This window comes from Salminus brasiliensis, chromosome 10 (assembly GCF_030463535.1).
Source record: "Salminus brasiliensis chromosome 10, fSalBra1.hap2, whole genome shotgun sequence".
NCBI lineage: Eukaryota > Metazoa > Chordata > Actinopteri > Characiformes > Bryconidae > Salminus > Salminus brasiliensis.
Window position 1 is genome coordinate 9,302,558 of NC_132887.1, and position 12,249 is coordinate 9,314,806.

A 12,249-nucleotide genomic window follows, 5' to 3' on the forward strand; every position below is an offset into this window, starting at 1 on the left:
AAGTGTAGCCATGATGACAGTAACTTAGATGTCATGCTATGGTATCAGCAAAAGAGCGACAGCACTGCTATGAGTCTGATCGGCTACAGCTACGGCACGAATGATCCAAAATCTGAAGATGAATTTCAAGGGCGCTTCAAACTGACCAGACATAAAACTAAAGAAGGAGATCTGACCATCTCTAATCTCATCCAGTCTGATTCTGCTGTTTATTACTGTGCTGCTAAAGAACACAGTGCTGCACATCAATACAACTGCCTTACTAAAACCCCAAACCTCAAACACACAGGAGCACAAACTAACAGCTTCAGACTGTAGCTTTATGCTGCATTTCTGGTTTGTTATCTTATGATTATGCCATCTGCTCTTGGGTTCATTTTTAGAAATTATAGGACTGAAGTGGTGATATAACTGGTCTTGATTGGGAGCTATAGTGTAAAGATGTCAAGTCAGGCCAACTTAAAATAAAAATAAAAATTTTTCTAACTCACATGTTTTAGTTCTGCTTCTCAGTTTAGTCAACAGCATTAAGTTGAGTCTCAAAAATATTTAAAAAAATAAGTTGCAGCTGAAATTTCTTAAATATAAGATTTTTAATCTGTGTTCCTCTCTCTTTTGACAATGAAGTGTTAAAGCCCTTGCTGGATTTGAACGTATGATCTCACAACAATTGATGAACTGCGTTAAGACCGCAAGGCTACTCCAGAGCAATGAAATTACGCTACCAAAAAAATACAGTTTTGATTAAATGTACCTTTCTGTTCATATTTGGACACACAAAGTTCGGAGCTGAACTCTGCAGGGTAGTAGATCTTCAGGACCAGGATATTTACCTAATCATGGAATTATCTAGGAAGTGCAGAGTGACCGCCTCACACCCTGAATAATCATAGCTTCCAAAATGTTTCTAGTATTGGATATATGGCTCTAAATAAACCCTCTATAATACCTACATTGTGTGTAAAGACCATTCACACTTCACAGTCTCATTTACAAACTTAGAGCCATCTTTCCAGTCTTTAGGTAGGCCCAAATCTTTTGGGCGTGTGGTGTTCATCCCAGCTCCTTCCTTTTTGCAGATTGGAACTCCAATCTTAATTGACCCCATCTTAGCACCACATTCCCAAGCCTAGAATCATTTAGAAATCAGTATTTCTGGAGAGTAAGCTACCAGCCTACATCTGCAGGATAGTTCATGTGCAAGCTTCAAGTGAATCAATCATGCTCCTCCCTAAACCATTCTCACACACCAGTGAAGACGAGCAGTTACTCACACAGCCCTCGTTAGAGCTGCTGTTCCTCCATTCTCTCACTCTGACGTTCTGATTATGGTATAATGGGGATGGGCTGTGATGTGACTCTCTTACAGCAGCTGTGCATGAGAAGGATGAGTGTTCCTTGTGCACTGTATGTGTTTCTCACTTTGCTTTTAGGTAGGTCTTTATGATCAATAATTAAATATAATGTGTTGACTTTTATTCTAAGAACAGAAATGAGGTTTAATTAAATTATGATGTTTATTTCTGTTCAACAGGACAGACACACTGTGCTACAGTTGAACAGACGTCTTCTTATTTTGCCAAAGAAAAAGACAAAAGTGTAACAATCAAGTGTAGCCATGATGACAGTAACTTAGATGTCATGCTATGGTATCAGCAAAAGAGCGACAGCACTGCTATGAGTCTGATCGGCTACAGCTACGGCACGAATGATCCAAAATCTGAAGATGAATTTCAAGGGCGCTTCAAACTGACCAGACATAAAACTAAAGAAGGAGATCTGACCATCTCTAATCTCATCCAGACTGATTCTGCTGTTTATTACTGTGCTGCTAAAGAACACAGTGCTGCACATTAATACAACTGCCTTACTAAAACCCCAAACCCCAAACACACAGGAGCACAAACTAACAGCTTCAGACTGTAGCTTTATGCTGCATTTCTGGTTTGTTATCTTATGATTATGCCATCTGCTCTTGGGTTCATTTTTAGTGATTATAGGACTGAAGTGGTGATATAACTGGTCTTGATTGGGAGCTATAGTGTAAAGATGTCAAGTCAGGCCAACTTAAAATAAAAATAAAAAATCTTTTAACTCACATTTTTTAGTTCTGCTTCTCAGTTTAGTCAACAGCATTAAGTTGAGTCTCAAAAATATTTAAAAAAATAAGTTGCAGCTGAAATTTCTTAAATATAAGATTTTTAATCTGTGTTCCTCTCTCTTTTGACAATGAAGTGTTAAAGCCCTTGCTGGATTTGAACGTATGATCTCACAACAATTGATGAACTGCGTTAAGACCGCAAGGCTACTCCAGAGCAATGAAATTATGCTACCAAAAAAACACAGTTTTGATTAAATGTACCTTTCTGTTCATATTTGGACACACAAAGTTCGGAGCTGAACTCTGCAGGGTAGTAGATCTTCAGGACCAGGATATTTACCTAATCATGGAATTATCTAGGAAGTGCAGAGTGACCGCCTCACACCCTGAATAATCATAGCTTCCAAAATGGTTCTAATATTGGATATATTGCTCTAAATAAACCCTCTATAATACCTACATTGTGTGTAAAGGCCATTCACACTTCACAGTCTCATTTACAAACCTAGAGCCATCTTTCCAGTCTTTAGGTAGGCCCAAATCTTTGGGGCATGTGGTGTTCATCCCAGCTCCTTCCTTTCTGCAGATTTGAACTCCAATCTTAATTGACCCCATCTTAGCACCACATTCCCAAGCCTAGAATCATTTAGAAATCAGTATATTTAGAGAGTAAGCTACCAGCCTACATCTGCAGGATAGTTCATGTGCAAGCTTCAAGTTAAGCAATCATGCTCCTCCCTAAACCATTCTCACACACCAGTAAAGACCAACAGTTACTCACACAGCCCTCGTTAGAGCTGCTGTTCCTCCATTCTCTCACTCTGATGTTCTGATTATGGTATAATGGGGATGGGCTGTGATGTGACTCTCTTACAGCAGCTGTGCATGAGAAGGATGAGTGTTGCTTGTGCACTGTATGTGTTTCTCACTTTGCTTTTAGGTAGGTCTTTATGATAAAGTATTAAATGATAATGTGTTGACTTTTATTCTAAGAACAGAAATGAGGTTTAATTAAAGGTTTAAAACTATGATGTTTATTTCTGTTCAACAGGACGGACACACTGTGCTACAGTTGAACAGACGTCTTCTTATTTTGCCAAAGAAAAAGACAAAAGTGTAACAATCAAGTGTAGCCATGATGACAGTAACTTAGATGTCATGTTGTGGTATCAGCAAAAGAGCGACAGCACTGCTATGAGTCTGATCGGCTACAGCTTTGGCAAGAATGATCCAAAATCTGAAGATGAATTTCAAGGGCGCTTCAAACTGACCAGACATAAAACCGAAGAAGGAGATCTGACCATCTCTAATCTCATCCAGACTGATTCTGCTGTTTATTACTGTGCCGCTAAAGAACACAGTGCTGCACATTAATACAACTGCCTTACTAAAACCCCAAACCCCAAACACACAGGAGCACAAACTAACAGCTTCAGACTGTAGCTTTATGCTGCATTTCTGGTTTGTTATCTTATGATTATGCCATCTGCTCTTGGGTTCATTTTTGAAAATTATAGGACTGAAGTGGTGATATAACTGGTCTTCAATGGGACTGTACTGTAAAGATGTGAAATCAGGTGAATTAGAAAAATAGCCACTCATTTTTTAGAGTTTCTTGAGTGAACTCAAACATGTAATTTAGTCAAAAGTTCTCCTAACTTATATTTTTAGTTCTGCATCTCAGATTATTCAACAATACATATTGAGTTAAGCCTCAGAAACATTAGTAAATGAGTTACAGCTGAAATTGTTTCAATGATTTGTAAGATTATTAGTCAGTGGTTCCTCACCCTTAACTTACAGCCCCTGGTAATGACGTATTTCACTGTAATACTTTGAGATACACAGTGTGAAAAGAGTAGATGCCGCCCAACCACAGTCATGCTCCTCCCTGAACCATCCCCACACATCAATGAAGGTCACAAATTGATAAACCTACAGCCCTCGTTAGAGCTGCTGTTCCTCCATTCTCTCACTCTGACGTTCTGATTATGGTATAATGGGGATGGGCTGTGATGTGACTCTCTTACAGCAGCTGTGCATGAGAAGGATGAGTGTTGCTTGTGCACTGTATGTGTTTCTCACTTTGCTTTTAGGTAGGTCTTTATGATAAATGATTAACATGTGTTGTTGACTTTTATTCTAAGACCAGAAATGAGGTTTAATTAAAGGTTTAAAACTATGATGTTTATTTCTGTTCAACAGGACGGACACACTGTGCTACAGTTAAACAGACGTCTTCTTATTTTGCCAAAGAAAAAGACAAAAGTGTAACAATCAAGTGTAGCCATGATGACAGTAGCCTTCTTCTTATGCTATGGCATCAGCAAAAGAGTGACAGCACTGCTATGAGTCTGATCGGCTACAGCTATGGCAAGAATGATCCAAAATATGAAGATGAATTTCAAGGGCGCTTCAAACTGACCAGACATAAAACCGAAGAAGGAGATCTGACCATCTCTAATCTCCTCCAGACTGATTCTGCTGTTTATTACTGTGCAGCCAGTCTGCACAGTGCTGCACATTCATATGATAGCTGTACTAAAACCCCAAACACACAGGAAACTGTATAAACTGTAGCTTTATGCTGCATTTCTGGTTCCCTATCTAACAAAAATATTATATTGTAGGATTAATTTCTGTTCTAAGATGGAAATCAGGACCATGACCACCACAAAACAATATCACATTTTTATAGAATATACTGCACATACATGAAACAATATTAATGCCTGATATTGAATAGGTTCCACATGTGCTGCCACAACACATTAGCTGGAGATACTTTCAGTCCTAAAAGTTGTAAAGAGGGACCTCCATGGGTCAGATCAGTGAGCCTCAGGTGCCCATGACCCTGTTGTTGATTCACAGGTGGTTGCTTTCTTAAAACACTTTTGCTAGGTCCTGACCACTGCAAACCGAGAACACCTCACAAGGCCTGTCTAATGTTTTGGTGATGCTCTGACCCATTTGTTTAACCATCACAAAGTAGTCATAGTAGTTAAGATTCTTATGCTTTTTTCCATTTTTCTGCTTTTAGGACAATTCATCTTTAAGAACTAACTGTTGCCCCTAAAATATAAACCCCTTTACAGATGCCACTGTAGATTCTGTTTTACACCCGTCAGTGGTATTAATGTTGTGGATTATGGGTGTAAACTGTGCATATGCATACACTTTACTGTATATACAGGACTTTGTAGTTACACCACTGAAAGCCTTTGAACATATTCCTTAACATATTTCAACATATGGACATTTGATATGCATTTGAAAATGTCATAAATAAAATTGCATTTTTCTTTTGAGGAAAACATTAGGACACCCTGGGCCCGAAAAGAGCTGGTATTTCCCCCTTGGCTGAAATGACCTAAATACCTAAAGACTTTTCTTAAAATCACCGGCCAGTCTCTCACATCAACTCACTCTTCCATGCAGAATTCTTTAAGTTGTTTCATATGAGGGATTTCATGCATACAAACTTTGACTTGGGCCACTCTTTAGTAAATATAGGGGAATGTTTTGAATCATTGTCATGCTACATGGCCCTCCTCCGCTCCTGCTTCAGATTTTAGACAGATGGTCTCACATTTTCCTTGAGCACTCTCTGATACAATAAATAATTCATAATGGATTATATGATGGACAGTTTGTCAGACCCTGCCATGGGAAAACAGCCACAAACCATGACATTTTCACCTCCTCACTCCACAGTTGTTTTGAGGTTCTTGTCATCAAGTGCTGTGTTTGGTTTTTGTGTGTCTTCTGTCTCAACTTTGAAATTATCCAAAGCACTTTGTTCCAGAAGTCCTGGTCATTGTTTAGAAGCTTTCTGGCACATTTTAGTCCCCAATATTTTTTTTTCTTCAGAAAGAGTTTCCTCCTTGCACACCTCTCTTATCGATGGTATAGTTTGCTATAGATGCTATTGTTTGGCCAAACTGCAGCAAGAACTACCTGTAGGTCCTGTGACGATATTTTAGGATGTTGGAGACTTGCAGTCTCCTCTTGAGCTGAACTTGCTAGGACAACCTGACCTGGCCATGCTGGCTGTTGTTTCACTTTTTGTTCTACAAGGTTATTTTGCTGACAGTGACATTCTAATTGTTCTGAGATCTCTGAGATCCCTCCCAGACTCATATGCTTCTACCACCGTCTTTCTGAAGGCCTCAGAGTGCACTGTGTATCTCACCATCATGATACCGCTCACTTCAACAGTCAAAAGCAAACTACACTAAATGTCAGGTTTAAGGAAACAGGCTAATGGTTGGAATGGTTATTCGAGGCACCAAAAAGGGTTCCACTAATGTTATGAGTCAAAGAAACCCTTTTCAATACTGCATACTCACCCTAAACTGTGCCTGTATGAGCATCAGGTGAAGCTCCTCCCCCAAACATCCTCACATCCATCACTGTAGATTAAAATACTCTCACTCACGCTTTCCATCTGTGCACCAGAAGGATGTGTGTTCTTTGCAGACTGTGTATGTTGTTAATATTGTTTTTAGGTGGGTTTTCCAAAAGGTACCATACAGAAATTGGTTCAGTGATATTGTTTCCATTATAAGATGCAAATTATATAAGTGTACATGAATTTTTCAACTGAATATATATATATTTTTTCAACAGGGAGGACGGACTGTGTTACATTTCAACAGAGCTCATTACTTTTTGCCACCCAAACCAGCAATGTGACAATCAAGTGTAGACATGATGACACTAGCTTACTTGTTATGCTATGGTATCAGCAAAAGAGCGACAGCACTGCTATGAGTCTGATCGGCTACAGCTTTGGCAAGAATGATCCAAAATCCGAAGATGAATTTCAAGGGCGCTTTAAACTGACCAGACATAAAACCGAAGAAGGAGATCTTACCATCTCTGAGCTTCTCCAGACTGATTCTGCTGTTTATTACTGTGCTGCTAAAGAACACAGTGCTGCACATTAATACAACTGCCTTACTAAAACCCCAAACCCCAAACACACAGGAGCACAAATTAATTGTAGCTTTATGCTGCATTTCTGGTTTGTTATCTGATGATTATGCCATCTGCTCCTGGGTTTCTTTTTTAGTAAATACAGGGCTGAAGTAGTGCTATAGCTGGTCTTTACTGGGAGTTGTACACTGTAAAGATGTAAAGTCAGGCCAACTTAAAATGATAAAGTAACTGATAAGAGATATTTTTTTTTGTTAACTGTATTTACTTTAGTCAAGCATTCTCCTACCTGACAGGTTTTAGTTCTGTACCTCAACAAAACACATAAAGCTTTAGATTGTTGCTACTTCCTACCTTCCTGCTCCAAATCACACTAAATGTCTGAGGTTTAAGAAAGACAGGCTAATGGTTGAAATGGTTCCTAAACTGTGCCTGTATGAGCATCAGGTGAAGCCGTCATGCTCCTCCCCCAAACATCCTCACATCCATCACTGTATATTAAAATCCTCTCACTCACGCTTTACATCTGTGCACCAGAAGAATGTGTGTTCTTTGCAGACTGTGTATGTTGTTAATGCTGTTTTTAGGTGGGTTTTCCAAAAGGTACAAATACAGAAATTGGTTCAGTAATATTGTTTCTATTATAAGATGCAAATTATTTAAGTGTACATGAATTATTTTAACTGAATATATATATTTCTTCAACAGGGAGGACGAACTGTGTTACATTTCAACAGAGCTTGTTACTTTTCGCCACCCAAACCAGCAATGTGACAATCAAGTGTAGACATGATGACACTAGCTTACTACTTATGTACTGGTATCAGCAAAAGAGCGACAGCACTGCTATGAAGCTGATCAGTTACGGCTATGCAACAAGTAAGCCCACATATGAGGATGAATTTCAACAGCGCTTTAAAATGAACAGACAGAAAATCGAGGAAGGAGATCTGATCATCTCTGAGCTCCTGCTGTCTGATTCTGCTGTTTATTACTGTGCAGCCAGTCTGCACAGTGCTGCATATTGATATGGCTGCCTTACCAAAACCCCAAACACAGGAAACTGTAGCTTTATGCTGCATTTCTGGTATGGTATTTGGTGATGGTGATATACCATCTGCCATCTGAGCCCAGTTTTAGCTATTTTCAATTGAACTAAAGTCTAGCTGTAGTTCAAATGGCACATACATCAAATATATTAAGACAATGACACTCATTTCTGCCTTTTTGTTTATTTTTTAATGATGCATGTTTAAGCCAGAAAGCTCATCTGTGTAGTGTCACTTTTGAGCCAATAGGGGGAGACGCTGTGATGTGAAGTCCTATGGATACTATACATTGAAAATCTCTCTTTATCATTATGTGACACGGTTTGAAAGGTTGAGACCTTGCAGGGCAGATCTTTCACTGAAGTGTATATATGCAGTCGTATATATCTCCCAGTCTGTATACCCCAGCCCTTTCTATTCATTCGGTTCCTATTTCTTCTGGTGAAAGTGTCTGAAAACATGCTGTCAACAGGTGTATCAGTATGGCTGCTTTTGACAATGACATTATGTGAGTATTTCTTTCAGATTGCTTATATAGAGCATACAGCTGAATTCCATCTAATCTAGTTTATTTTGTCATTTCAATCTGTGTACCTTTGTCTTTTATTTATTTATTTTTTTATTTTTTGTTTTATTTTATTTTTTTAAACTTCAACCCAACAAGTGCTCCAGTCAGCAGCCTCAGTGATGGCTATCCCAGGAGATAGTACTACATTTCACTGCAACATGGCTGCAGGGTTTAGCATGAACAGCTACACCATGGCGTGGTACAGGCAGGTCCATTACGATGCACCTGTGGAGTTCCTCATAAAGGAGTGTGAAAAGCCCACTGGGAAATTCCATATAGTCCTTTCAACGGACAAAAACAAGTTCAGTTTGCACGTTTCAGACCTGAAACATCAGGACAGCAGCATCTATTACTGTGCAGCAAGTCACAGTGAAGCAAGGGTAGAATTCAGTCTTACAAGAAGGTACAGGAGACACCTGCTGTCAGAGCACTGAAATTCATTCTGTTGAGAGTTTTTTTTTTTTTTTTAATTGCTTTGTGATTTATATTTGAAATGTACTGGATCACAAGGGTGTTCATTTGGTCCTTTCGGTTGGGCTCCTTAAGGTCATTTAGATGTTTAGGTTTTTAATGAAAGATTTGTGCTGAAGGTGTTTTGAACGTTTCTTTAAGCAATAACCTTAAAGAGACACTTTTGGTACCATGAAGAACCATGTTTGTAATAGAAATAAGTTAGTATGAAGAATCCTAAAGGCTTAACAAATCTTCACTTGACATAAAAGACCTACACAAACTGAACTGTTCCTCAAACTCATACTCCATTATGGAACTAGAAGAGGTTTTTCTATGGCATTGCCCAAAGGATCACTTCTGAGCCATGAAAGTGGAGAGCTAAGTCCTTTATTCAAGGGTACAACCAAGATGCTAAGTCCACCAGGTATATGGTTGGTGTGTGCCACTGAGCTACCACACCATGTTGGAGACTGGGGTTCGATTCCCAGTCTGGGTGACTGTGCTGCGCTACACCAATAAGAGTCCTTGGGCACTACAATGTAGTGGGACACCAACCTCATTAATATGAGTAACCTTGTAAGTCGCTCTGGATAAGAGCGCCAGCTAAATGCCATAAATGTAAATGTAAATATGAAGAGGATAAACCAGTAGATAAACCAGTAAAAAATGAAAGGCTTCTAAGAATGATCAAGTATTCAAATCAGTGATTAATAGTCAAATTTTCTTTTAACACTATGTTTATATTTTGAATGAATTTGTGGTTCCATAAAGAGCCATGTTTTCAAAAGACGCAGGAATTTCAATTTGGTGAAGAAAATTAACAGCAAGTGAAGGTTCTTTAAACCTTTAAACAGGTTCTCCATTTCTTAACATCTTCTTTTACAAACATGGTGCCTTGTTCACCAACTATTCTTAAATCCCACTTACGCAGTCTTCATAAGATTCTGCCGTTCATCAGTGTTTTCGTATCTAGAATTTGTTCAATTTAGGAGGACAATGGGATCCATCATTATAAGAGCAGAGCTGTGAACAAGTCTGCATTTTAAGAAGACATCATACATCTGATGTTGACTTTTTGTATGGACTTTTCTCAAGAAAAAGAAATTCTTAGGACAATGCGGATCATGGACATGGAACTACATGTGGTTCTTCTATGGCTTCACTCATAGACTCATTTGTGGCACTTTTATTTTATAAAAAGGTAAAAGGTAAAGGTGCACGTATTCGTCACTGTACAGTGTGGACTGTACAGCGAAATGTGTCCTCCGCATTTAACCCATCTGGTAGTGAACACACACTCACACACACGTGTTAGGGGCAGTGAGTACACACACACACACAGAGCGGTGGGCAGCCAACTCCAGCGCCCGGGGAGCAGAGAGGGTAAAGGGCCTTGCTCAAGGGCCCAACAGTGGCAGCTTGCCGAGCCCGGGAATCGAACCCACAACCCTGTTATCGATATCCCGGCGCTCTAACCGCTGAGCCACCACTGCCACAGGGTGTAACTAAAAGGGTGTAACTTAAAAATCCTCTTCATCATTAGTGTTCGGGACAGCTCTCATCACTCTGTGGGAGGATCCTTGACAACCACCCAGAAAAGCTGTTCAACTCTCTGTGCTTCAGAGTGAGCTCCTCACTAACAGTGCTCAAAGCCTCAGCGCTGGGTTAGACAGAATGGGATTTCTTCATGTCACTTTAACATTACTTCTAACAATCTGTAAGTACTTTTAATCACTTAGGAATGAAAACACCTTACATGATACTGCCTTAAATGAGCAGCAGTTTTAACCTTTTACAATTTTACTCATCTTACACAGATACATCTGATGGAGTCAACATTGTTCAGGAACCCAAAATATCATTTGTGCTGCAGAAATCATCTGTGACGCTTCACTGTACACAAGACAAGACTGACTACTTGAGGATGTACTGGTACAGAAAATCAGGAGACAAACAGGATCTTGAACTGCTGGCTTTTTCTGCAGCCTCAAACAGTCAAAAAATCGAGCCACCATTTGATAAAGCTGATAAATACACAATGACTCGTCCAGAGGTGCTGAAGGGCACGCTGCAGATTGACAATCTGGAGACTGCAGACTCAGCGTTATACTTCTGTGCTACAAGTATGGCACAGTAACTCAGATCAGTTTAATAGTTAGTCATTAACCTCTACAGTAGTGTAATGTGTATAATGGTGATGTACACCTGGACTCGTGGTTCATACTTTGCAGGTGCCAACAAGCAGAACATGATGAATAATAAAAAGGTTCTATGGCATTGCTCAAGGAACTGGTTCTTTGAGCAATGCCATAGAACAACATTTGGCTCCATAATGAACCATGTTTGATAAAAAACTTTACATCATCTCCCTGTTCTTTAACCCTTTAAGAAAAGTTCTTCAACCTTACACACATGTCTTTTAAATGATTCTTTAAGAGAAAAGTTGTTCTTCAGTGGCTTTACTTTAAGAACCATTTGTAGCACCTATATGTTCAGGAGTGTAAAACTGAAAAATCCTCTTCATCATTAGTGTTCGGGACAGCCCTCATCACTCTGTGGGAGGATCCTTGACAACCACCCAGAAAAGCTGTTCAACTCTCTGTGCTTCAGAGTGAGCTCCTCACTAACAGTGCTCAAAGCCTCAGTGCTGGGTTAGACAGAATGGGATTTCTTCATGTCACTTTAACATTACTTCTAACAATCTGTAAGTACTTTTAATAACTTAGGAATGAAAACACCTTACATGATACTGCCTTAAATGAGCAGCAGTGTTTACATTTAAGAGTTTTAACATTTTACAATTTTACCCATCTTACACAGATACATCTGATGGAGTCAACATTGTTCAGGAACCCAAAATATCATTTGTGCTGCAGAAATCATCTGTGACGCTTCACTGTACACAAGATAAGACTGACCACCACAGTATGTACTGGTACAGAAAATCAGGAGACAAACAGGACCTTGAACTGCTGGCTTTTTCTGCAGCCAAAAACAGTCAAAAAATCGAGCCACCATTTGATAAAGCTGATAAATACACAATGACTCGTCCAGAGGTGCTGAAGGGCACGCTGCAGATTGACAATCTGGAGGCTGCAGACTCAGCGTTATACTTCTGTGCTACAAGTATGGCACAGTAA

At 39.4% G+C, this 12,249-nt stretch overlaps 2 gene segments (V, D, J or C); both read left to right on the forward strand.

The window, feature by feature from the left end:
• The first annotated feature begins 2,944 nt into the window (after window positions 1-2,944).
• LOC140564599 (T cell receptor beta variable 10-1-like) lies at window positions 2,945-3,475 on the forward strand. The segment is given in 2 exon segments: window positions 2,945-3,041; window positions 3,153-3,475. Coding segments are annotated over 2 exon segments (420 nt in total).
• A 7,672-nt stretch (window positions 3,476-11,147) lies between these two features.
• Window positions 11,148-12,249, forward strand: LOC140564600 (T cell receptor beta variable 6-1-like). The segment is given in 2 exon segments: window positions 11,148-11,232; window positions 11,930-12,249. Coding segments are annotated over 2 exon segments (405 nt in total).